This window comes from Melospiza georgiana, chromosome 2 (assembly GCF_028018845.1).
Source record: "Melospiza georgiana isolate bMelGeo1 chromosome 2, bMelGeo1.pri, whole genome shotgun sequence".
NCBI lineage: Eukaryota > Metazoa > Chordata > Aves > Passeriformes > Passerellidae > Melospiza > Melospiza georgiana.
In genome coordinates, this window is record NC_080431.1 from 117,143,728 (window position 1) to 117,169,395 (window position 25,668).

A 25,668-nucleotide genomic window follows, 5' to 3' on the forward strand; every position below is an offset into this window, starting at 1 on the left:
GGGGGGCGGCGGCTCCGCTGCGCAGCCGGGCTGGGGCGCGCAGGCGGCCGCAGCAGCAGCGCTCGCTCGCAGCAGCAGCCGCGCCACAGCAGCAGGAGCAGCCGCAGCCGCGGGGGTCGCGGCCGGGAGCGTCGAGATGCCCAAGAGGAAGGTGAAGGCGGGCGGCAGCGAGCGGAGCCGCGGGGAGGGGACGGCCGGGAGTGTGTGGGGAGCGGGCTCGGCGGGAAGCGGCCGCGCCGCGGGCTCCGGTGCGGCGGGCGGTACCGAGGGCCGGCGCCTTCCCCTTGTGCCGGGGACGGGGCTGCGGGTGTGGGAGGGAGGCTCGGGGGAGCTCGGTGGGGCTCGCGGTCCGGGAAGGGGCGGGCGGGGGCCGGGGCCGGGGCCGCCCCGCTCGCTGACGCGCTCTGTGTGTTGCAGGTGACGGTGGCGGACGGGGACGCCCCCGAGGAGGTAAGGAGCGGGCAGGGCGGCGGGGCAGGCGGGGCTGCCCAGGGCTGCCCGCCCCTCACGCCCTTCTCTCTCTCTCTCTGTGTCCCTGTGTGTGTCCGTGTCTCCCCGCAGCCCAAGCGGCGATCGGCGCGGCTCTCCGCGGTAAGTGCCGAGCGGCGGGGCCCTGCCGGGATGGGCGGGACGCCGTGCCCAGACTGGATCCCTGCCTGATTTATTCTCTCTCCTCAGAAACCCGCGCCTGCCAAAGCGGAGCCGAAACCTAAAAAGTTGCCGGCGAAGGTGAGAGTGAATTGGAAAAGGGAAGGGAGAGGAGGTGGGAGTGCTTGGGGGCACCGTGCTGGAATGGTTTTGTTCCTTGTGGGAACTTGGCTGAAGCGTTGTTTTGATGTGCTTCTGCCAGTATTTACAGGTACATTCCATCGCTGTGGCTGTAGAGCCTTGTTAAGCTCCAGGCATTGCACGGAAGCGTGGGCACGGATCCATGCGTGTTATATTGGGTGGAACTACCTGACTGTCAAAGCAGCTGCGTTAGGACATCAGGAGGGATTTCTTCACAGAAAGGCTGGGCAGGCATTGGAAAAGCTGCCCAGGGAGGGCGTGAAGTCACCATCCCTGGAGGTGTCCAAGGATAGGCTAGGATCTGGTTTGCTCTGCTCTGGTTGACAGGGTGGTGCTCAGTTAAAGTTGGAGTATCTTGGAGGATTTTTCCAAACCCAATGATTCTGTGCATAGCGTTGTATTTCATCTGCGTAACAAGAGGGGATAAAGCACACCTACTGATGTTTTAGAGCAGTGTCTTAGGACAGGCAAAAAATGTATTAGCCACTTAAAAACCATATGAGCTTCCATTCATGTGGTCAAACTTTCAGGTGCTTGTGTGTAAGAAAGTGGCTTTGTGTGATCTTTGAATTTTTCAGCACAGCTTTCACAGTGAAAATAAGTGAGGTGTAAAATTGTTTGGTTTTGGGGAGAATTAAAAAAGGCCTTGTGTCTGTTGGCTCGCTGCTGTTTGCGTTGTTAAGTGTTCCTTTGTCATCTTAAGCTTTTCTTAGTGATGTGTTAAAAGCTTTGGGGTGAGCTCATCGTGACCTTTCAGTACCTGGAGGGAGTTGATAAGAAAGGTGAAGAGAGATAATTTCCTAGGGATGGAGTGACAGGGAAAGGCTTCTAAGTGCTAGAGGGCAGGGCTGGATGGGACATTGGCAATGAGGAATTGTTCCCTGGCAGGGTGGGCAGGGCTGGGATGGAATTCCACCCCTGCATCCCTGGCAGTGCCCAAGGCCAGGTTGGACACTGGGCTTGGAGCAGCCTGGGACAGTGGGAGGTGTTGGGGGTTGGATGAGATGATCTTTAAGATTCCTCTCAGCCCAAACTGTTCTGTGATTCTCTAATTTCAGATAAACTCATCATCTTTTAGACTTTCTGATATTTTCATTGCATTAATCCTATTGAGCAGTTCCTGACCAGGAGCCCACCTTCATTCCAGTGGTCTGGCTATCAGTGTGTTCCCACTCTCAGGGCTGTAAGCCTGAAGAATTTGGGGAAGCTTTCCAATGCTACCAAGATGTAATTTCCTTTTTTTTTTTTGCAGTGTGTGATGCATCTGCACTTACTGCTGCTTATTGATGTTGGATTTTCCGCTTAAAACTACTTCAAGCTATTAATTAACAGTCAAAGATTTTTTTATTTGATTCATCAAAAAAAAACCCCACCCTTTTTTGCATCAACTTTATCAGTTCTTAAACCTTCCTCAGTTTTTAAAGCAATCCTCAGTATTTTTTCTAGTTGTGAGAAGTTTGCTCATTATGGAGTTACTTAGTGGGCTTTAAAAAAATACTAATGAAGAAAAATATATTTTGGCATTTGAAGTATAGAAGTCAGTGTGTTGCAATTATGTAATTCTGAAATATTTTATAATGAGTGATCAGGGGTTGTTGGTAGCTTAGCAAATCTATCTTTTTTGGTGTGTTTTTTATTGTTTTCAAGGTTTAGCTGGAAGATCATAACAATTCACTTACTGGCAATGTATTTCATTGCAGGATAAATCTGAGGACAAGAAAGCTCCATCAAAGGGGAAGAAGGGGCCTAAAGGAAAACAGACAGAAGAGACAAACCAAGAGCAGCAGACAAAGGACAACCTGCCTGCAGAGAATGGGGAAGCTAAAACTGAGGAGGTGAAGTTTGGAGTGCTGGGTTTGGGTTTTGCTGTTACTGAGAAGTTGGGGTGGGTTTTTTGCTACAAAAGTTTGTGGACAAATGAAATATTCTTTTTCTTGGGCCTGGAAAAGAGTCTTGAGTGAAACCCAGAGGTGATCTGGGCAAAGTTGAGGTGCCAGACCTTGCTGGGAGAAGGGACAGGTTGGTGCAGGGACAAAGTACAAAAATTAATGAGTTATTGCTGTGCCAGGTGAGTCTTGGCTGCACCACAGTGCCAGAGTGCCTGAACTTTTTGGAGTCATGGATCAGGTCACTTTCAGCATCCTCCACTCTGTATTACACTCCTGCATGCAGACATTGTTACAAATTTAGGCCAAGATTTTCAGGGATGAAATACAAGTGTGGTAATTATGGGCCTGGAGTTGGTGTCAGGTTTCTGTGACATTTTCAGTTCAGTGGAGTATTTTGGTTTAGTTTTGGTTCAGTGAAATATTTTGGTTTTTGTTTGGGAAGGTACAGGATGGTACTTCAGTGAGCTCTGGGGTAACAGTTTGTCATTGTCAAGCCTGCAGTGTGAAAAAGTTGTGCTCCAACTGCAAGTTCTTCAGCTGACTCATTTTTGGCATTATTGCAGTCTTTTAATTTGTGCTTGTAAAGCTTCAGCAGTGGAACCAAATTTGGCAGCATTCCCATCTGGGGTCCCTTTAGTTCACTGCAGAGATTATGTAAATGTACAAGGAATGGATGATGATTGCTCACAGCACCCAAAATCCCAGGTGTAATTTTATGCCAAAGAGGCACAGTCTGTCCTGTTGGATGCTATTGTTTGCTAAGAATTAAAATAGGGTTAAGATTTGAAGGATATTTGAAGTGTGGCACTGAAATTGAAAGGCATGAAGTGTTACCTCATGGATTTTCTAAACACCTCATATGTAATTGTAGCTGTGTAACAGCTGGAGTTGTTTCTGTCACAAAGGCAGTGATCCAGTTAAAATTAAAACCCCTTGCAGTGTGTGTTTAGTAACAAATCAACATCCTGCAATCCATCCTGGTGGATCCAAGAGCCTTTTTGTGAAGCTTGGTTTAGCAGATGCAAAAGAAATCTGCAGGAACAAGTCAGGGTTATTCTGTGCAGGGTTTAAGGTGCATTAAAACTCCAAACTAATCAGAGCCACTAAAAACTTCCTGCACTGAATTGTTCTGGTTTTTTCCCCTTTCCAGACCCCAGCACCTGATGCAGCTGCAGAGAAAGAAGTGAAGTCTGAGTGACACCTGCTCCCACATCTGTAACTGGTGGTCCTTAAACCTTTCTTCTTGTACAATTCAGAGGAATATTTTTATCAACTATTTTGTAAATGCAAGTTTTTTAGTAGTTCTAGAAAACACGTTTTTAAAAAGGAGAGAATCCCGACTCAACCCATTTTTTTACATATTTAGATAAGTGTAAATGCTTTTTTTAAGTGGTAAAATCATGTACTGGTTGTCTGTTTTCTATGAAACCAGAAATTAACAGTGTGTTAATTAAGGAGAGGGCATTGAGGCCTTGATTAAGCCTCACATTCCACAGACTCCAAGGGACAGTTTTCTATCCTATAAAATGAAGCATAACACAGATCAGACTTTGGAATTCATAATGATGTGTTGAGAATGTCTTAACATTTTAGTTCTTTATCTTTCTCTGTGGTTGTACCATCAGTAGAATTGCTTATCTAATAAAACTGCTCCCTAGTGGTGGATTCCCTGCTGAGTGATGTATATCAGTGACAAAGTTATTTTTGGTAGTTGCAGCTTTATTTTTTTCCAACAACTTTGTAGCCGTGATGCAAAAAGATTGGAAACTTTTATTTTATATCTTTAAATACTGTCTTAAGTAAAAGTTTCTGCTTGGCAGATGGAACTTGTTATGTCAATATTTGAGATACTGGAACTTCACATCTAGTTTTCAAGGACAGCTTGTCTACAAAGATTGAGTGAAAAATATTTGAAATAGTGCTAGGAAAAAAAAAAACAGAATTAGTTTTTAGATTAAAAAAAAGCTCTGTGAATAAAAACAATTGTAAAATTGTTGATAGTGTTTGTGATCACCAAACAAAAGCCAAATAAATCTTGATTATGAAAGGATGTTTCCATAGCTCCTGTATTGAGTGTGAACTCAGAGTCTGAGTGCTGTGGTTTGGATTTGTAACTGTGTCCTTCAGAGTGCCAAAACTGGACCTTAAAGAGATGGGTGGCAGTTCAGGAGTGGAGAATTGCAGTGTGAGTCTAAACTTGCAGTTGGGAAGTGAGAGCTTTGTGCTGCTGCTGTTTGCTTTAAAAAAGTCAATAATGAGAGAGTGTCAGATGGCAGCCAGAAACTGTCACCTTGTGCTGGGAGGAGCCAGGCTCAAACAGAAACCTTTGTTCTTTGTTGGGTGTTTTTTCCTCTTAGCCCAGAATTTGTTTATGCTCCTAGGTAACACCTGCAAGCCCAGTACCTGCTTCCTGTACATTTGTAGTGCCTTTTTCAAATTGTTGCAGTTATTTCTAAAAAAAGCCACTTCAGTTTCACCTCTGATTTGCTTTCTTCATCAATACTCTCAATTCAAGAAGAATTTTACCATTTTTATCTCTTCAATACTTTAGAAATCTTTCACTTTTCTATAGGAAGTCTCCCAACCTTAGAGCACAACCTGCTCCTGTTCCATTCCATCACAGGAATGTTCCTCACACAGCACACTCGGCTTTGGCTTCAAGTTTTTGGATATTTCAAAACTGGAAATTGATGCCACTTTTATCACTCACTTCCCCCAACATCCCCCTCATATTTGTTGGTTTAATTTAATAGTAACAAAATCTAGCTCTATGATATTACTTACTCTCTGGTTTTGGCAAGCTCAACCTACCAGTTAAATAAGTACTAAACTTGCAGGTAAATCCCCTAAAATAACCACTCATCCCTGCTTTTACAGAGTGTCTGTTTTTCATTTGTTTTGGGTCTCTGGTGCTGTGATTCTGTGCACTTTCAGCATTTCCCTCACATCTATCACCTACTGGTTCATTTATTGGAACTTCTCAATATTACTCTGTCCTGTGATACCAAATTTACTCTTCAGCTAAGGATTGGAGTGAGAGCTGATGCAGATTTGAATCCAGTGGAGCACAATGTGATCCAAAATACAACAGCAGGAGAACAAAACTTCTTTGTTGGAACATACTCTGTTGTATTTGTATAGTCCTAGCAGTTTGGGTTAAGGGAATGAGACATAGAAGTAATTTACTTCAAGGTTCTAAAAATGCATTTTAAGGTACCAGAGGTGGGGAATTAAATAGGCAAAGACCTGGGATTTAAAATATAACACAAGTACAGCCATTGCAGGTTTTATCAGTGTTCAGGCTGGGCATGGCTGGGAAACAACGGTGGGAAAGAAAAAAAGATGAAGAATGGTTTGGGGTGGAAGGGAACTTAAAAATTATCTATTCCCACTCCCTGCCATGGCAGGGACAACTTCCACTGCCCCAGGCTGCTCCAACCCAGTGTCCAACCTGGCCTTGGGCACTGCCAGGGATCCAGGGGCAGCCACAGCTGCTCTGGGAATTCTATCCCAGCCCCTGCCCACCCTGCCAGAGAAAAAAATTTCCTAATTATCTGATAGAAACTTGTAATTTTTCAGTTTGAAGCCATTCCCTGTGTGCTGTCCCTGCATCCCCTGGCAATTGTCTCTCTCCAGCTTTCCTGGGGCTCCTCCAGGCCCTGCAAGGCCACCCTGAGCTCAGCCCAAAGCTTCTCCTGTGCAGGTGAACAATGCCAGCTGTGCCAGCCTTTCCTGCCGGCAGAGCTGCTCCATCCTCTGCCCATCCTGGAGCCTCCTCACAGCCCCATGTCCTGGCTCCCAAAATGCTGCCTCCAGGAGCCAGGCTCGAGGTGGCACAGGCATGGGGGCAGAGCTGGTTTCTTTTTGGGTCAGTGATGCCAGGGGAGCAGTGCTGTGTGTGGGAAATGCCCCTCCCCAAGGTGGTGTTTGGGGACCCCCAGGTGCCCCCGGCATCCCGCACGGGGCTCTGCTGTCACAGCAGAGGCTGGGCCAGCCCTGAGCTCTGACACGGACACAGCGTTGATGCTCCCCAATCCCTGCAGCCACGGCGCACACTGGGCACCACGCGGCACAGTGCACTTTGAATCACATTATCACAAAATCATTTTGCTTTGGAAACACTTCTGAGATCATCGAGTCCAACCTTTGATCAACCCCTTGTCAACGACCCACTTCCAGTCGTTCCTTGAACTCCTCCAGGAATGGGGACTTCAACACCTCCCTGGGCAGAGCATTCCAATGTTTAATCAAACTTTCAGCGAAAAAATTCGCCCTGTGTCCCAGCTGAGCCTGCCCTGGCCCAGCCCGAGGCCGCTCCCTCTGCTCCTGTCCCTGTTCCCTGGCAGCAGAGCCCGACCCCCCCGGCTGTGCCCTCCTGGCAGGGACTTGTGCAGAGCCACGAGGGCCCCTGAGCCTCCTTTGCTCCAGCCTCAGCCCCTTCCCAGCTCCCTCAGGGATTCTCCAGCCCTTTCCAGCTCTGTTTCCTTCTGTGGATAAGCTGCAACCCCTCGATATCCTCGCAGTGAGGAGCCCAGAGCCGGACACGGCACACGAGGCAAAGGCCCTGGCCTGGCGGCACACGGCGTCCGCTCCGTCACCGCATCCCCCCCTGGAAACGGCTGTCGGTGCCTCGCCGGTCCCGGGAGGGCTGTCCCGGGCTGGGGAGGCCGAGCAGCGGCGGCAGCACCGCTGTTCCCGGGGCCGACCGGAGCAGCCCCGCAGCCGCCGCCGCCTCTCCGCCGCCACCCCTCAGCGCTGCCGCCTCGCCGCGCTCAGCCCCGCCCCCGGTGCGCGTCACCGCCGCCTTCCTCGCGCGATCCTTCCGCGCCTCCGCCTCCCCTTCTCCTCACCCGCCGCCTTCCCCACCATCTCCCCCGCCACCCACCCCGCTTCCCTTCGTGTATATCCCCGCGGCCACACGCCTTCACCGCTGTTCCCTCGGCGCGCTCGAAGCGCCCGGTACTGCGGGAACTATTTTCCGCCGCCCCCCCGCGGGCGCTCCTGGCGGAGGTGTCGACGGCGGCTCCGTGGCGGGTGGTGCGGCGGCGATGGCGGCGGCGCCGCCGAGGCTGCGCTGAGGGGGGAGAGGGAGGGAGGGAGCGCTGAGGGGAGCGGGGGGGCGGCCGTGAGGGGAGGGAGGGAGGAGGGGAGGCGCTGACAGCGCCGTGCCGAGCCGGGCCCGCCGCCCTCAGCCCGCCATGGCCGAGCCTGCGGCCTCTTCCAGCTCCGGCGCGTCGCTGCCGCTCATTGAATCAGGTAACACCGCGGGCCGGGGTGAGGAGGTGCCGGAGGTGCCGCCATCTTCCTGCCCCCCCCTCAGGATGGGTCACGGCCGCCCCCCGGCTCAACCCCCGTGTCTCTTGCCGTGTCTCTTACAGAGCTTTACTTCCTCATCGCCCGGTTCCTGAGCACCGGGCCCTGCCGGAGAGCGCTGAAGGTAAGTGCGGGGCTCGCCGGGGCGCGGGCACCCCGTGCTGCCCCTGAGGGCCGGGGGAGGTGGGAGCAGCCGCGCCCCCCGCTCCGGGGGAGCCCGATCGTGCCTTGTCCCTGACTTTGTGTTTTTCCCGTTCCCTCTGCAGGTGCTGGTGCAGGAGCTGGAGCAGCACCAGGTCTGTGTGGGCTCTGATGAAATCTTGCTGTAGTCAAAAGTTTCCTTTGCAAGTCATTCAAGTTTCTGCCGCTGTCTCAACTTTTCCCCCCCTCGACACACATTGTTTTGGATGCGGTCGGTAATCCCTCCTTTCCCCTTTCACCGCTCACGGTTTTTCTGTTTGTTTTTCCTTTATTTAGTTGCTTCCCAAAAGGTTGGATTGGCAAGGAAACGAGCATTATAGAAGTTATGAAGAATTGGTGAGACTTTTCTCTTTTAAAAAAACCCTTTTTTATTTACGGTGATGACATTGATGTTAGACCCCTCTACCCTTAAGAGTAGGCCCAAATCTTCACCTCCCTGTACCGTCCTGCCTCTGAACACTGGAATTCCTTTAGAAAGGGCCTTTAATTTCTTCACATCAGACTAACAAAAACACAAGCGGTGGTTTAAATTGAGGATATTGTTTACATAGCAGAGGTGGAGCTTGGCGTTGTGCAGTGGTACATGCCACTGCCTACATGCAGGCAGGAGCCAATCTCCAGCGAGGTTTCATTTCGGAGTTTCGGGCACCAGCTTGTGAGGCACGTTGTGATTTGTCGGTATTTATTTTCTGGTTGGTTTCTTTCAGCCCCCTCCAACAGATTAGGAAATGAAATCGCTGTTCAGAAAGCGAGGGTTGGCACTTGTGGTGGCTGTGAGTGTGCTCACATCGCCGGCTCCTCGCTGCCCGTGGCTTTGTTTCTAAAGTGCTGCAAGGATGGGGGGTGATCTCTCCGCAGAATTTACTTTCTTCCCTTCCACATCTGGTGTGGTGTGTTCTGAATTGTTTTTTACAGAAGGCAGAGCTGTGTTTTGGGGCTTAATTTTGCTGTTTCTTAAGTGGCAAAGAGTTTGAGGGCCTGGTGGTGCCTGCCCTGCCCTGTGTGGTTTTTATCCTGATTTATTGTATTTGATGGTGTTTCCTTTCAAGAATTGTTTATCCTTGCTTTTTCCCACCTGAGGTTCAGGCATTCTGGGTTAATTGACTGATTGTTGCTGTGAACTCCCTCTTGTGAAGCACTTAAAGATCTCAGGCTCATGTTTGCATAGAGAAGGAATGAAGTGTTGTTTAAAACACTTTCTTAATGATTTCAGCATTGCTTGACATGATAAGTGTGATTCCATTTCCTCTATTTGTTGTGGTCAGTTGAGCAAGGAAGGTTTTAGATCAGTGTTTTTAAGTCACTAAGAAGCCTGGCCTTGCTAAACAGGAATATTTTCAAGCTCTGACTTGAATTTAGGCAAGATGAAAGTAGGATTAGGCTTAGAAAGAATTGTTGGGAGGTTTTTTTTTAGTTGCTTCATTGTTGATTTCTTGTCCCATTTCTTCTGGCAGAAAGCAGAGTGTTGGGAGATCCCATGTGTGTGTTTTCCTGATTTCAGGGCTGCTTTTTAACTCTGATTATTCTGAATACACAATTGTCAAACTAATTCTTCAACATGTGCTGCCTCTACTTCTTTTTTTCCTGCACAATTTAAATGAAATCTCTACTCAGGGCAGCAGTGTTTCAGAACATCTAAATTAATATTCTCAGAGTTTTAGTTTTTGGTTTTTGAGGGGCTCTGGGAACCACCACAGACAAATCAGTCATGTGCTGCAATTTTTTCTATTCCACTTTGCTCAGCATGGAATTGCAAATCTTTAGAATAACTGTTCCTTCCAAAATCCCAGCAAAACTACTTCAAAAAGAAAGGAATTGCAAGGGGTTGCATTTAGAAAATATATTAGAAAATATATTTATTGCTGATTGCAGGCGAACAAAAAGGGTTTTAGTGTTTGGCAGAAAGCAGGCTGACCTTTCTGTCCTGGGTGTTGTGGCTGGCACTGCTCTGTAGCAATTCAAGAGTCAAAATTGATAAAGAAATTCTGTCAAGCTGCATTTTGTAGTCTTTGGGCTACCAGATATGTTTCTTATCATCAGCCTTAAGCATCTGATGGGCTGATTTGCTTGGACAGGTTTGCCTGTGGGGTAATGGGAACTTTTTTGTGATGTTATCTCCTCCCACCCTGCCAGGAGCACAACCTGTGCCCCACAAGCTTTATACCTGCATTTTATTATTAACAACAAGTGCTAGGATGTGACTTAAATTGTGCTTTCTGAATGCTCTGTGTGCATTTGGGCAACTTTCTGGGAGCGTGTGGTATTTAATTTTTAATTTTATTTTAATTCCCAGTGTGGTGTGAGCAGATCAGCCCTGTTGGGTGATCAGCAGCCCTTCAAGGGAGCAGCATCAGCAGCAGGAGCTCGTTCTGCCTGTGCTCTGGGGGAGCTGGGCAGGAGCCACATACCTGAGCTGGGGTGGCCTGGGAGTTCTGGGGCTGCTGCAGGAGCTGCTGGGGTGACTGGTTTGGTCATGGCCAGCTGACACTGCAGGGACTGTGGGGCTGGCAATCCCAGCTCCTTCAGTTCATGGTTCTGACAGTTTGCTCCACTCAAAGCTGTTTAAACTCTGACTTTGTGTCTTTAATTTCTACATTATTGTCTTGATAAGAATAAGGATTTTTTTAGATTAAAAGGGGGAAAAATCAGCAAAACCCTCACACATCTGTTCTTGTCTGAGACATCTCAGTGTGGGTGGGGGTGGATTTTTTTTTTTTTAGGTTGCTTGATGCAGATAGTGTGGGATCATTGCTGAGTGTAGGGAGGAATGGTTTGAGCCCTGGTTTAAGGAAGTAGGGCAGGCTTAGGTTGTGTGGGACTGGTTCTTCAAGGAAACTCTTTCCAGAGAGGTTGTACTCAAACCTGCTGGTTTGCACTTCACTGAACAGGTACCAGTGGTAGCTGCATAAATTCTTGTGCGTGATCTTCAGTTCTGAGGGTTTGTGTTTTATTTCTTGTTTTTAGTACAAATCCCAGGGTGAATTGGGCAAAGCCACTCAGTGTAGGGTGCCTCACAAGTGGGTGCCACAGGGGGGATTCCTGCAAGCTTCAAGTAATAAAATACTGATGTGCAGGAGTCGCTTTACTCCAGTTATTTTTACTACAGCAGAGTACCCACTGAATTTACTAGATCACAGCTTAACAGAATTGATTTTCTCTCTAAGTTGAACTTAAAAAAAATTATCAAAAATATCAAATATACCTGTGCCTATTGATGCTTTTAGATCCATCAGTTCTGGGTGTACCATCCTAACTTTTAAACCTTAAATTTCTGTCAGGTGCTGTCCAACAAACATGTGGCTCCAGATCATTTATTACAGATTTGCAAACGTATTGGCCCCATCCTGGATAAGGAGATCCCACCCAGCATTTCCAGAGTGAATTCCTTGCTTGGGGCAGGGAGACAGTCCTTGCTAAGGACAGCAAAAGGTAGGAAGTGTTCTTTGTGTGAAAAGGGGGTGAGTCATGGCATGGGTACAGGTTTGGGGAGTGCTGTGAGAAAGGCAGGGCTGATGCTGTGCAAGGGAAATCCCAGAAAATCCCAGAATGGTTTGGGTTGGAAGGGAACTTAAATCTCATCTCATCCCATTCCACCCCTGCCATGGGCAGGGACACCTCCCACTGTCCCAGGGACACCTCCCACTGTCCAGCCTGCCCTTGGGCACTGCCAGGGATCCAGGGGCAGCCCCAGCTGTGCCTTCCCCACCCTCCCAGGGAAGGATTTTTCCTCACATCCCATCTCAACTTGTCCTCCTTCCCCCTTGTCCTTTCTCTCCAAGCCTTTGTGAAAAATTCCTCTCCAGCTTTCTTGTAAATCCCCTTCAGTTACTGAAAGGTTCTTGAGATCATCTCATGCAATAACTTCACATTATTAACTACTCATTGCATTCCTGTAGAAATATTCAGGAAAATGTTCAAAATCAGTTGGAATTTTAGTTTTGTGTCATGTGAACTGCAGGGGTACCATCATTTAGGAGTAATTTCACAGTTTGCTGGTTGGTTGTGTTGGTTTTTTTCTCCTTCTATTACTATTAAATAGATTTTTCTCTTTAACTCTTCATTGTTTGTGAGAAGTTTTGGGGCAGTTGGTGCCTGGTTTTTCAGTGGGTTCAATCCTGTGTTTGAGACCAGGCTAGATGGGCTCTTGCTGTGTTTTGGAACTCCAGCTCTCTTGGCATTTTTAACAAATATTTATGATGAATTTCAACTGTTGTTGCAGATTGCAGGAGCACAGTTTGGAAGGGCTCTGCATTTGCTGCCCTGCATCGAGGCAGACCCCCTGAAATGCCTGTGAACTATGGCACCCCCCCCAACCTTGGTAAGCTCCTCTCACCTCTCCACTGCTGCTGAGCACACCTAAAATACCTAAAATATAAATATTACAGATACCACAAACCTGACTTTATGGAATTAATTTTTTAATATTAATGGCAATTGAATAAACCTAGGTTTTAGAGCAGACATGTTTGAAACATGATGTGATTCCAGCCTTGCTAAGCTCCTCTCACCTCTCCCCCTGCTGCTGAGCACACCTAAAACACTGATATAAAATTACAGATACCACAAAACCTGACTTTATGAAATCTGACTATAATTTCTAGAGCTTTTTAATATTAATGACAATTGAATAAACCCAAATTTTAGAGCAGACATGTTTGAAACATGATGTGATTCCAGCCTTGGTAAGCTCCTCTCACCTCTCCCCCTGCTGCTGAGCACACCTAAAATACCTAAAATATAAAAATTACAGATACCACAAACCTGACTTTGTGAATCTGACAGTAATTTCTAGAGCTTTTTAATATTAATGACAATTGAATAAACCCAGGTTTTAGAGCAGACATGTTTGAAACATGATGTGATTCCTGTGTTCCAGTGGAGGTGCATCGAGCAAAGCAATTAACTGGATATGCCAAGTTCAGCACCTCATTCCCAGGGAGTATGTACCAAACAAATAAAACCAACAGATACCACAAAACCTGACTTTATGAAATTAATTTTTTAATATTAATGGCAATTGAATAAACCCAAATTTTAGAACAGACATGTTTGAAACCTGATGTTTCCTGTGTTCCAGTGGAGGTGCATCGAGCAAAGCAGTTAACTGGATATGCCAAGTTCAGCACCTCATTCCCAGGGAGTATGTACCAGCATGTCAAGATGCACAGGAGGATCCTTGGCCATCTCTCTTCTGTCTATTGTGTGGCATTTGACAGGACTGGACACAGAATATTTACTGTAAGTTGATGAAATAAATCCACCTCTGAATATATTTTTAGATGATGCAAGGAAAAGAGCTTGGAAATGGGTGTTGTGCTGGAAGTTGTGGAGATAAATATCAATGCTGGTAAAATGCAGCTCTCACTCTGCTGGAGTGGAACAGTTTGCTGTAATTAAAGGTCAGAAGCATGTCAGAAGTTGTCCCTAATGAATATTTCTCTTCAGGGCTCAGATGACTGTCTGGTGAAGATCTGGTCCACCCACAATGGCAGATTGTTCGCCACCTTACGAGGACACTCAGCAGAGATCTCTGACATGGCTGTGAACTATGAGAACACCATGATTGCAGCTGGCAGCTGTGACAAGATGATCAGGGTGTGGTGTCTGAGGACCTGTGCTCCAGTTGCTGTCCTCCATGGGCACACAGGCTCCATTACCTCCCTGCAGGTATGGGGCTTTTGAAGTGTTCCTGCATGTTAAAAACTGAAATTCTTTCTCTGGGGCTGCCTATGGGAGTAGTGAAATCTGAATGTGTAAATATTCATGTCAAATCACAGGATAAACCTGCTTGAAAACAAGTAAATTCCTTGTCTCTTTGGAATTTTTAAATATTTAACTGAAATTAATGACAGGAATTCTTTTTCACATCAAGATCACTGTGTTGATCTTGATGTGAAATAATACTTGATAATACTTGAGTTGTTGGAACAAAAGGGAATTTCTGAGAAATCTCCTGTCCTCCTGTTGTCTCTCACTGGAGACATGATTTGCTGTTCTGTGTGAATGTGTTCTGATCCTGTATATTATTCCTACAATTTTTGGGATGTTGGTATTTGTTTTAATCTCCAACACAGGAGTTATTTCAGAAGTTGTAATGTGTGTATTTAAATTTGAAGGTGGTTTGATACATGATGTGCTCTTGGTGTCCTTTGGATTCAGTCTGAGTTTAAATTCCTTAATTAACACAGAAATTAGGAACTCATTATCCAGGTTTGGGGTGTTTTCCAGTGAGACCAGCAGGTGAAGAGTGGCTTGTGGAGCTCAGTACAAACAAATAATTTTAAATTTTTCTCAAAAATGCTGCCTCAGAGAGTAATCTTCATACCTGCACTTTCTGTGGCATTCATTGCATTTTTAGTTTGGATTTTAAATATCTAAATATTTATGGTACTTCTTTTATTGCAGTTTGTGGATTTTTTAATTTAGGCTTTCTTAGTAATACCATAATTGTACTATGTACAATTTATATGACTTTCCAATGCAGTAATTGATGAACAATTTCAACAAATTGTGTCTGTAAAGTTTTCTGAAGGGCAGCTCTGTGCATAGCAATAAATCCATGTCATAAAGGATTTTTTCTGAGGAATTCCCATAAAATTCCTATAAAATTACATCTAATGCTAAATTACACATTCAAACCATCTTGCATCTCATGCTCTGCTGAATTATTTTTAAACTACACCTGTCTATTCCAACTTCCCTTTTTTCAGTCTGCTGTGCTCATTATTTCATTCACTGACAGGATTTTCAGTGCATGATTGTGGTCAGTGGAAACATCAAACCCAAACCACTGAAGGAACTGGGATTTTTTAACACAGTAATTGAAACACAGACCACAAACTTACCTTAAATTAGGGGAGATATTCTTTGTAAACACTAAAAATGATTTACCAACAACTGCTCCAGCAGTCTGAGGGGAAAAATCCAAACTAAATCAAGCTTTTACATGAACTTTTTGAAGAAGTTGATGATTAATTGTTAAATCTCAGTTTGTGTGTGTGGTTTTGCTTCTCTCCCTGCAGTTCAGCCCCATGGTGAAAGGCTCCCTGAGGTACATGGTCTCCACTGGGGCAGATGGAACTGTTTGCTTCTGGCAGTGGGATACAGATTCCATGAAATTCAAGTATGTGAATGGTTTGTTGTTAACCTTTATGCCATTCTGGGGCTTGAGTTAAACAAATCAGGTGGTTTTGACTCCACTGAGTTATAAAAATGCTGTGCAAATCATGTATTCAATGGTTATTTTAAAGCAGCATCACCAACTGTATCCTTTACAAATTAATGTTGTTCCATGGAGTTGAGAGATTAGTTGGGAAATGCAAGAATTTCTTTCTTCAGTAAAAGTACAAAAGTAGGACAGCAGGACTGGCTGGAAATTAAATATGTTGGAAAATATAATAAAACTTGGTGGTGCTGTTGGTTTTCCAGCACTCCTGTAGTTTTAGGATGTTTCTTACAGAACTTGCATGCAGGATAGTTGGAAATGTTCATTTGTGATTACTCTTTGTTTGTACCCCAAAAATTAATTACTGCCAGGAAGAGCTCAGTGTGTGTCTGGTGTTTTGCCCCATCATGGTATAAAGTGATCCATGTTTAAAGAAACATCCCTTTATGCTTTGAAATGTTGCTAAAAGCCAAGTTTTGGGTGCTGGGACCTATTTCAAACATCTTTTCTTTTCCAGCACCAAGCCAGTGAAGTTCACAGAGAAGCCCAGGCCAGGGGTTCAGATGCTTTGTTCTTCCTTCAGTGTGGGTAAGTCAGGTGGATTCAGCCTTGGGATTTCTTCTTTCCTTTCTTGTAACACCTGATTGTGGCAGCTTTAACATGGAGAAATCCTGCAGTGGTGAGGAAATAATTGCACAGTTGTGCCCTGTTAGCTGTGCCATAATTAAATCAGGAGGATTCCCTTAGCTAACAGTAAAAAACTGTTGAAGACATTGGTGATTTCACAGAGGTAAAAGCCACCTCATGTCTGGCTTTTTCTATCCATCTTTAGTGGAGTTTTTATTTTTGTTTAATTCCCTCATGCAATATCAAGGATTGGCAAAATGGGTTTTCTGACACCCCACAGCAGCAGTGGAGGTGGGTCCTGCCAGCAGCAGCTCCTGACCCAGAGCCAGGGATAAAGATGTTCTCCTGAAGAAAGATGTTCTCCTGAAGAAAGATGTTCTCCTGAAGAAAGATGTTCTCCTGAAGAAAGATGTTCTCCTGAAGAAAGATGTTCTCCTGAAGAAAGATGTTCTCCTGAAGAAAGATGTTCTCCTGAAGAAAGATGTTCTCCTGAAGAAAGATGTTCTCCTGAAGAAAGATGTTCTCCTGAAGAAAGATGTTCTCCTGAAGAAAGATGTTCTCCTGAAGAAAGATGTTCTCCTGAAGAAAGATGTTCTCCTGAAGAAAGATGTTCTCCTGAAGAAAGATGTTCTCCTGAAGAAAGATGTTCTCCTGAAGAAAGATGTTCTCCTGAAGAAAGATGTTCTCCTGAAGAAAGATGTTCTCCTGAAGAAAGATGTTCTCCTGAAGAAAGATGTTCTCCTGAAGAAAGATGTTCTCCTGAAGAAAGATGTTCTCCTGAAGAAAGATGTTCTCCTGAAGAAAGATGTTCTCCTGAAGAAAGATGTTCTCCTGAAGAAAGATGTTCTCCTGAAGAAAGATGTTCTCCTGAAGAAAGATGTTCTCCTGAAGAAAGATGTTCTCCTGAAGAAAGATGTTCTCCTGAAGAAAGATGTTCTCCTGAAGAAAGATGTTCTCCTGAAGAAAGATGTTCTCCTGAAGAGAGATGTTCTCCTGAAGAGAGATGTTCTCCTGAAGAGAGATCTTCTCCTAAAGGAAGATCTTCTCCTAAAGATCTTCCCCTCTTAAGGATCCAGAACTGGATCTTTAATGTGCTTCACTCCTGCCTTGCAGTTTCCTTTCACTCAGTTCATGGGAATTTCAGATTCACAGAATCTGAACATTTTCAGAAATAAAAAGCAAATTTTCAGAAATAAAAGGCAATCAAAGTGTAGCTTGTTAGCATTGTCAGGACAGACCCCTGGATTGTGTTGGGAGGTTGTTTTTGACATTTTGCTTGTTTGGTGGGAGGTTTTTTTTTGTGTTTTTTTTTTTTTGTTTGTTTGTTTTTGTTTTTTTGACAGCACTTATAGGCAGATGTTGGAATTTCTGCCCCCTCAGCTAAATCCTGGTGTGCTCACCCTGTGTGATTCACTTGACTGATTTACTCACGTTTCAGCCTAATTTTGATGCAGTTCACTGGCACAACTGAGGCCCAGACTACAATGAGAGTCATCTACATCATTCTGATTACCCAGAGCCATATTCCCCACCACTGAAGGCTCCTCAGTGCAGTTTCATGTTAAAAGTTCCACTCTTGCCCTAAAGATTTATTTCAAAACCTTTGTAACACCCATTGATTTTTACTATGGCTGAGAACACTTTCTGGGGCAACAAAGGGATTTCCTTCCACATATGTGTGTCAGTGGAAGAGCATAAAAAATGTGCCATTCTCCAAATAGTTGTGGGGTTTTTTTTTAATTTAAACCAGGTCTCTGAGCAGTGGTGGTGACCTGTTTCCATTTCTTCCACAGCAGATTAATTATTGCTTGATTTTCACAGGTGGGATGTTTTTAGCAACTGGCAGCACTGACCACGTCATCAGGATGTATTTTTTTGGCTCTGAAACACCTGAGAAAATAGCAGAATTGGAAAGTCATGCTGTAAGTAATTAGTTAATTAGTCATTTGAAGCAATATTGAAATCACAAGATGATTTTATGAGTGGGTTTTTAGCAATGCTCTTAATTAATTTTATTTGCCTTAATGTTTCCTCTCCTACAAAATCTGACTTTATTTTTGTTGCATTGATAAGGCTTGATCAGTATTTAATTTTGTACTTTTTCTCTCTAAGACAAAGTGTGATATATGTTTTTCCTGCAGTTTTTATTGTGATAAAAGTGAATTATTGTTTATTATTTTAAAGAAAATGTAAGTAGGAGTAGGAACAACAGACTTGTCACCATTGTAGTTGACTTATGGTACTGGAAATATATTTAAATATGATTCACTTGTCAACCAGGCTATTTAATATTTTAATCCTTCATGTTTATTTCAGGCAGGTTTTAAAAGCTGCATTTTAGATACATTAATGGTTAGTGAATTCTGGACAGTGTTTGGACTTGGTTTGCTGTGCAGTTAAAACTCTTTAAAATAACACAACATTTTTTTTTCATTATTTCAGATTTTACTAAACTCACAATTATCAAAAAAATATATTTCCTATTTAAAAAATAAAATTGCTAACAAACTCTACTTTTTCTTACAGGACAAAGTTGACAGCATTCAGTTTTCTAATGGTGGGGACAGGTATGTTGAAAAATGCTGAAATATGGCCAAAAAAAATTTAATTTTGGAATTAAGAATCTGTTACTGGATGTTCCCAGTAAAGAAAAATCTTATTTAGAACTGAGAAGGGGAATTTTGCACTGATGCAGGAGCATAATTAAGCTTCAGTTTCTGTTGATCTGTGTTAGGTGGCATTTTTTGCCTGGCTTGGGTTTTATTTACCTGGAGAAATTTCTCCACTTTTTAATGTACCCAATGTGTTTGTGGCCTTATAAATCTCCTTTTCCTCCTCCTTTCCTTTTAAATTCACTGAGTTTTGTATAGGAAATAGAAATAATGCAGTGAAAATAGTCAAAAATAAATTACAACCTTTTCATCTGATCTCCTCCTTTCCTTTCAATTTCCCTGAGTATTGTATAGGAAATAGGAAAAATCAGTGAAAATAGTAAAAAATAAATTTCAACCTTTTCATCTGATTTGTTATTGCCTCTACTTCAGTATCTGAAACTCTGCAATTAAAATATATTAAAATCCTGTACTGAGGAGGAGTTGAGGATGAATTTGTGAATTGAGTTAAACTTTGGAACTTGTTTCTCTGTTCTTCATATTTTGACAACTTGATTCAGTTTTCCAGTTCAGAAAAACTCTTTCCTGCTTTCCTGGAAAAACTTAATGGAAAGAATTCTCTTGAACACAAATAAGATTTCACTTCTATCACTCTTCCACTACAAAATCTATGTTGTGGTGTTGTCTAAATCTAAACCTGCTTTAAGGCAGATTGTTTGGAGGATAAATGAGTGAATTTTTAACCCTTGTTCAGGTTCATCAGTGGCAGCAGGGATGGCACAGCTCGGATCTGGCGTTTCGAGCAGGCAGAGTGGAGGAGCATCCTGTTGGACATGTCTGATCGACTGCTGGGGTAGGTGAAGTGTTCACTGTTCATCCCATGGTTTCCTTTGTGGAAATTCAGATTGAAAAACTCAATTACTCACATGTGAGAGTGAGGGCAGAATTCTGCTCGAGTTCTGTGGTCTTGGGAGGGGTGAATTGAGTGTTCTGGTGGTGTAATCGATTGAACATGAGCCAGCAGTGTGCCCAGGGGCCAAGAGGGCCAATGGCTCCTGGCCAGTGTCAGGAATGGAGTGGCCAGCAGGAGCAGGGAGGTCACTCTGCCCCCTGTACTCAGCACTGGTGAGGCCTCACCTGGAGTATTGCATCCAGTTCTGGCCCCTCACTTCAGGAGGGACCTTGAGATGCTTGAGAGTGTCCAGAGGAGAGCAGTGAGGCTGGTGAGGGGCTTGGAGCACAAGCTGTGTCAGGAACGACTGAGGGAGCTGGGGTTGTTCAGCCTGGAGAAAAGGAGACTCAGGGGTGACCTCATCACTCTCTACAACTTCCTGAAGGGTGGCCATGGTGAGCTGGGGTCGGTCTGTCCTGAAGGGTGGCCATGGTGAGCTGGGGTCAGTCTCTCCTGAAGGGTGGCCATGCTGAGCTGGGGTCAGTCTCTCCTGAAGGGTGCCTGTGCTCAGCTGGGGTCGGTCTCTCCTGAAGGGTGCCTGTGCTGAGCTGGGGTCTCTTTCTCTGGGCAACAACAGACAGAACAAGAGGACACATCTCAAGCTGCACCAAGGGAGACACAGGCTAGAATTAAGGAGGGAGTTTTTCACAGAAAGAGTGGTCAGATACTGGAATCATCTACCCAGTGAGGTGGTAGAGTCACCATCCCTCGAAGAGTTCAAAAAAAGACTGGATGTGGCACTTGCTGCCATGATCTAGTTGAGGTGTTAGAACATGGGTTGGACTTGGTGATCTTACAGGTCTCTTCCAGCCTTGAATTTCTGTGATTCTGTAATAATTGCTGAGTTTGAGTGCTTCCATAAATTCCTAAGTGTTCAGAAAGCTCTCAGATTTACCAAGTTAATTTTGTTGCCTCTTTTCAGGGGAAAAAAGTGACAGAAAGAATCTAACTTCTCTCTCTGGGTTTAGTCTGACACCTGGTGTGTCAGGGGAGAAATATTTTTAGGTTAGTACAAATAAAGTAGGTGGTGACCTATTTGCAGGAGAGGTCATGACACGGAATAGGTGGCTTTCCTCAAGGACTGATCTTCCTGACTGTCCCCATTTTCTGCTTTTAAAGAAGTGAATGAATGAAATGCTGGTGGCACCCAGTCTGAATAATGTTATTACAGATAAAAATCAGATTATTTTATGGTGTTGGGTAAACCTGAAGGGGAAATGATTTACAGGAGTACAGAAGCTCAGTAAACTTCCACAGACACGGAACAGAAATGCATTTGTAGGTGATTAAATGAGATTTTGATTAAATGATTTGTAGGTGATTAAATAAAAAGCCAAACCTTGGATGCACCATTTGACTGGAGGATGATTTCAGGCTTTTCCTGTGATGACAAAGACCATGAAAGAAACCTGATTTTACAAAGGAGGAGTTATTAATAGTTGAGATTTCACTGTGGCTGTGTAGTTCAGAGTCTTTGTAAATGAATAAAGATAATCCCATGTGAAGGTGTTTTAAGAAAAACTTATTCCTTGGATTGACTGGAAAAGGGCTGAGGGGCAGTGTTACAGAACCTATAAATGTATTTTAGGGAGGGAATAAGGAAATAGACTGAGGTTAAAACACAATGTTATCTTTCCTGTGTTTCTGTTGGGACTCATTAAAAACTGCTTAGCTAATGTAGAGGTTGGCTTGGGAATCAGTGAGTTGGAAAAGCTGACTGTAAAAAGTCCAAAATTTTGCAGGATTTATGTTTGGACTCTGATTGTAGAGGAGCCAAGATTCCATGAAAAAGGAAAACCTTTTTGCCTTGCATCTCAAATGGGAAAGAGATTATCAAGTCCTTTAAAATTTAAAAATCCAGATTTGCTTTAAATGAAGGATTTTGCAGACAAAAATTTCAACCCAGATTTAATTCTTCACTTCCTTTCTGTTGTCTGATTATTGTGTTTTGATGTAGAAATGGGCTAAATAAAATACAAAACACATCTCTGACCTGTCTGACTTTTCTCAAACAGTGACACTTGTGCAGAAGAAGACAAATTCATGAAGCCTAAAGTAACCATGATAGCCTGGAACCAAAATGACAACTATGTTGTTACAGCTGTGAATAATCACCTGCTGAAAGTCTGGAATTCCAGCACAGGGCAGCTGCTCCATGACTTGGTGGTATGGGATTTTCCTTCTTTTGGAAGATTTTCCTGGAGTTGCAGTGCCATGTGCATGCTGAATTTAGAATTAGAGCTGATTGATCTTGAAAGCTCTGTATGGATGGTACAGCAAGGGAAGTGTTCCTTGGAATTCTTTTAACCAAAATTTGCTGCTTCTTCCAGATTTGGACTTTCCCTGTCAATAAAAGAACAAATAAATGTGGAATAAATAAAATTCTTGTGCAGTAACTCACCCATTGAATAATTCACCGTCCTTTGGCAGAGCTTCATATTTCTACAGCTCTTGCTTGAATGTAGAAAATTTTTACCTTTGGAATGTTGAAATCTTTGTGGCTGCCTGGGGTTTAATTTCCCAGAGAGGCTTTGGGCTCTGTTGTGAACATCCTGTTGCTGTGGATTTCCCTTTTTCCCTGAGCTGTGCAGTTTCCCTTTGCAGGGCCATGCAGATGAAGTGTTTGTGCTGGAGACCCATCCCTTTGACTGCAGGATAATGCTCTCTGCAGGCCATGATGGCAACATCTTCATCTGGGACATCACCAAGGGCACCAAAACAAAACATTATTTTAACATGGTAAGATAATGGTAAGATAATGGTAAGATAATGGTAGGAGCCTCTTTAAACATCATTTATTCACAGCAGTGTGTTCACTACCAGCTTAAGGAACTGCCACCAACGTTCACGTCTTTGCATCTTTAGGGGAAAAATAACCCCAACCAAACAGGAAAACCTTAACCAGCAAAATTTATTAATTAATTTTTTCCTTAGAGCTTTTTACCTTAGAGTTTCCTGATTATTACAGATTTTACATTCTCTTTTTACTGAAGATCCTTGTACACTTCATTCATATTAATTGTTTTCCTGAGCTGAGGTGAGATGCCATCTAAAAGGTTCTGTTTCAGGCCATTGTTTCAAGACACTTTTATTTTCCACGGGATTAAAAATAATAATCTTAATATCCATTGGCGCAGTGCTTGAGGGCTCCATTTGACAGCTCATCATTAATACTTTAAATTAGGTTATTTTCTCTGAGACTCAGGTTCTGATCTAATGTTCATATAAATTTTTTATCCTTTTTCCCTGGTCTGTCAACAGCAAAGAGCTTTTTTTTTTAAGTCCTTAAAATAAAGAATTACTTCTTTTATTCTTAAGTTCTTTTTCTTGTCTAGAAAGTTGTTTGACAAAGCCAGTCTATATTAGCTCCACTTTATTTCAAGCACTGTGCTGACAGCTAAAAAGCCTCACTAAAACATGTTTATTTCTTTATTTTATTCTCTGAATAGTAACTTTTCATAGCTTCTAGTGCATATTTTAGAATTGGTTCAGGACTTAAATTCAAGGGGAAGAAATATACTGAAGTAACAAAATTATTTGGGCCTTAATTGGAAGTGTTTAGGGAAATGCGTGGAGTAATTAATTTTTTATGCTTATGGTTTGCTCTGAAAAAATGGTCAAATAATCTTGAATTTTTTTCCTTCAATCCAGATTGAGGGCCAGGGACATGGAGCTGTTTTTGACTGTAAGTTTTCACCAGATGGTCAGCATTTTGCATGCACAGATTCTCATGGACATCTGCTGATATTTGGCTTTGGCTGTAGCAGGCCTTATGAAAAGGTAATTTCAGCTTTTTATCACATCTCTGTATGGAGTTGCTAACTAAAATTACATTATTACATTAATTAATTTAAAAGTTTATATGTAAAAATTTATTTGTGTGGTTAGAAGATGTAATTGTAATGGATTCCTTGGTGTCTGTAAATTGTCTTGCTTATATGATCCTGGCAGAGCAGAAAAAACCCCAAGTCTCAACATTGCCATGGGAGTACTCCCAAGAATGTTCCTGGAACACATTTTCATCTTGGACACAGCTAATTCACTTTCATTGTTCAACCTCAAAAATGCTTCTGTTTCTCATTTCCCCTGGTTTATCTTGCAGTTCTTTAGGCCTTTCCTCACTCAAGCCCAAATTCACTGTAGTTGATTAAATTAAGCAAAAATAAATTATTGATCCAACAATTTAACCTATCCTAAATTTTTGAATTTATCAGCCTGCTTCCTTTTTGTTTTGATAAATACACATTTCTTCTTTTCTTCACTTCCCCTCCATTTTTTGGGGGTTGCATTTCTAGTTCCATGTGTGTCATTTTAAAGAATTATTTTTTCCTTGCTCTGCATTCTCAGCTGAAATTGAAACTTGTTCCCTTCATCTTTGCCATCACTGCTGGAAGCAAACATTCTGACTGTGATCTAATAGTTATGTAACCATTTTCCTTCAGCCTCATGGACTTCCAGTTGTAGAAAAAACTTCAGGTGGATATAGATAAAGAATGAAATCATGGTTAGGAAAACTTTAATTTGAGCTGGTGTTGAGCTTTAGCCAAAGATTTCCTTGCAAGGAAACTTTGGGGCCACTCATGAGCTGGACTTGGTGATCCTTGTGGGTCCCTTCCAACTCTGTGATTCTGATAATTGTAGGGGAAAATGCAGAATGGAGATAATTATTTTTAAGTGTAAAACAGTCCTTTTGCATCAAGTTACTTCAGCTTTTTGTTTTCTGAAAGAATTTTGTTGCCTGCAAGAACCACAATCAAAAGTTACAGTACTGAAAACCCATCCAGGTTAACTGAAGTTACACATAAATCTTCTTTCTAATTGACAAGTTGCCCTTTCTTCTACTTTTAAGTAGATTTTAGGGACTTTAGTGCTTGTTCTTTGTTCTTTAGCATATTTTTTTCCCAAATTGCTGACATAAAAATCCAATTTCCTTTTAGATTCCTGATCAGATGTTCTTCCACACTGACTACCGGCCGCTGATCCGGGACTCCAACAACTACGTGCTGGATGAGCAGACCCAGCAGGCCCCTCACCTCATGCCCCCTCCCTTCTTAGTGGATGTGGATGGAAACCCTCATCCCACAAAATATCAAAGATTGGTGCCAGGAAGAGAGAATTGTGCAGATGAACATTTGATTCCTCAGCTTGGATATGTAGCAACAAGTAAGAATGTCACTAAAGGTCTGCATCCAGAATTAAGTTGTGCTCTAGTTCCTAAGGGGAGATCAATAATTTTAAAAGACTCTTTTTTTCCTTGATATTTTGTATTTATGTTCACTAAAGATGCTGGAAGGTCCTACAGTGAATACAATTTAAACAAGCAAAAAAAAAATTAGTTTTTCAAATGGATGTTGCAGTTCTTTTCTGTGGGCAGTGATGTTCACAGACCATTTGATTGTACATTCCATAAATGTCTTACTTGGAATCAATAATTGGAATAAGGTCATTGAACATTTGATTCCTCAGCTTGGATATGTAGCAACAAGTAAAAATGTCACTGAAGCTCCACATTCAGAAGTAGGTTATTCACTAGTTTCTAAGGGGGCAGCATCAATTTAAAAATAATCTTTTTTTCACTTAATATTTTGTATTTATGTTCACTAAAGATGCTGGAAGGTCCTACAGTGAACACAATTTGAAAAAGCAAAAGAAAAAATCAGTTGTTCAAATGGACTTTCAGTTCTTTTCTGTAGGCAGTGATGTTCACAAACCATTTAATTGTACATTCCATAAATGTCATATTTGGAATCAATAATTGGAATAAGGTCATTGATTTGATCTGTTTCACAGGTGATGGAGAAGTTGTGGAGCAGGTGATTGGCCAGCAGACAGTGGACCAGGATGAGCCAGGCCTGGAGCCCAGCATTCTGGATGGGATGATCAGACAGCTGCAGCTGGAACAGGATCAGAGAACTGCAGCTGATCAAGAATCTGCTCCAAGTGGCCCCCAGAACGGGGAGGGAACACCCAGGAGAGGTTAGAACTGCTGACAAATTCTTCACTAATTGTTCTGTCTCTGTTTTTATTGTGCTGTGTGAAATACTGAAACAGGTTTGAACTTCTTTATAATTCTGGGGACTGAGATTCCCTTAACATTGTGATGCCTGGTTATTTTTATTC

General features: G+C 43.3%; 2 protein-coding genes across 2 annotated transcripts in view; both read left to right on the forward strand.

Annotated features, from left to right (window-relative positions):
- The first annotated feature begins 36 nt into the window (after positions 1-36).
- On the forward strand, positions 37-4,725 carry HMGN1 (high mobility group nucleosome binding domain 1). Its single transcript, XM_058045310.1, has 6 exons — positions 37-151; positions 418-450; positions 562-591; positions 679-729; positions 2,490-2,624; positions 3,829-4,725. Exons 1-6 carry the CDS (start codon positions 137-139, stop codon positions 3,874-3,876), a joined length of 312 nt encoding a protein of 103 aa, XP_057901293.1. The 5' UTR covers positions 37-136; the 3' UTR covers positions 3,877-4,725.
- Positions 4,726-7,842: 3,117 nt separating this feature from the next.
- The window catches only part of BRWD1 (bromodomain and WD repeat domain containing 1), a 48,628-nt gene continuing 30,802 nt past the window's right edge, over positions 7,843-25,668 (forward strand). Inside the window, exons 1-18 of the mRNA XM_058045070.1 lie at positions 7,843-7,934; positions 8,057-8,115; positions 8,258-8,287; positions 8,469-8,528; positions 11,471-11,621; positions 12,412-12,510; positions 13,270-13,430; positions 13,638-13,859; positions 15,215-15,315; positions 15,875-15,945; positions 17,806-17,906; positions 18,511-18,551; positions 19,351-19,449; positions 21,564-21,714; positions 22,153-22,287; positions 23,200-23,328; positions 24,486-24,711; positions 25,339-25,524. Of these exons, the coding sequence (XP_057901053.1) occupies positions 7,877-7,934; positions 8,057-8,115; positions 8,258-8,287; positions 8,469-8,528; positions 11,471-11,621; positions 12,412-12,510; positions 13,270-13,430; positions 13,638-13,859; positions 15,215-15,315; positions 15,875-15,945; positions 17,806-17,906; positions 18,511-18,551; positions 19,351-19,449; positions 21,564-21,714; positions 22,153-22,287; positions 23,200-23,328; positions 24,486-24,711; positions 25,339-25,524 (2,080 nt within the window). The 5' untranslated portion in view covers positions 7,843-7,876. The remainder of the gene's footprint in view (positions 7,935-8,056; positions 8,116-8,257; positions 8,288-8,468; positions 8,529-11,470; positions 11,622-12,411; positions 12,511-13,269; positions 13,431-13,637; positions 13,860-15,214; positions 15,316-15,874; positions 15,946-17,805; positions 17,907-18,510; positions 18,552-19,350; positions 19,450-21,563; positions 21,715-22,152; positions 22,288-23,199; positions 23,329-24,485; positions 24,712-25,338; positions 25,525-25,668) is intronic.

Bases quoted from the DNA above. Each gene is read 5' to 3' on its own strand.
- HMGN1 (XM_058045310.1), top strand. The intron at 451-561 runs GTAAGGAGCGGG...GTCTCCCCGCAG, and splicing joins ACGGGGACGCCCCCGAGGAG to CCCAAGCGGCGATCGGCGCG. The intron at 592-678 runs GTAAGTGCCGAG...CTCTCTCCTCAG, and splicing joins GATCGGCGCGGCTCTCCGCG to AAACCCGCGCCTGCCAAAGC.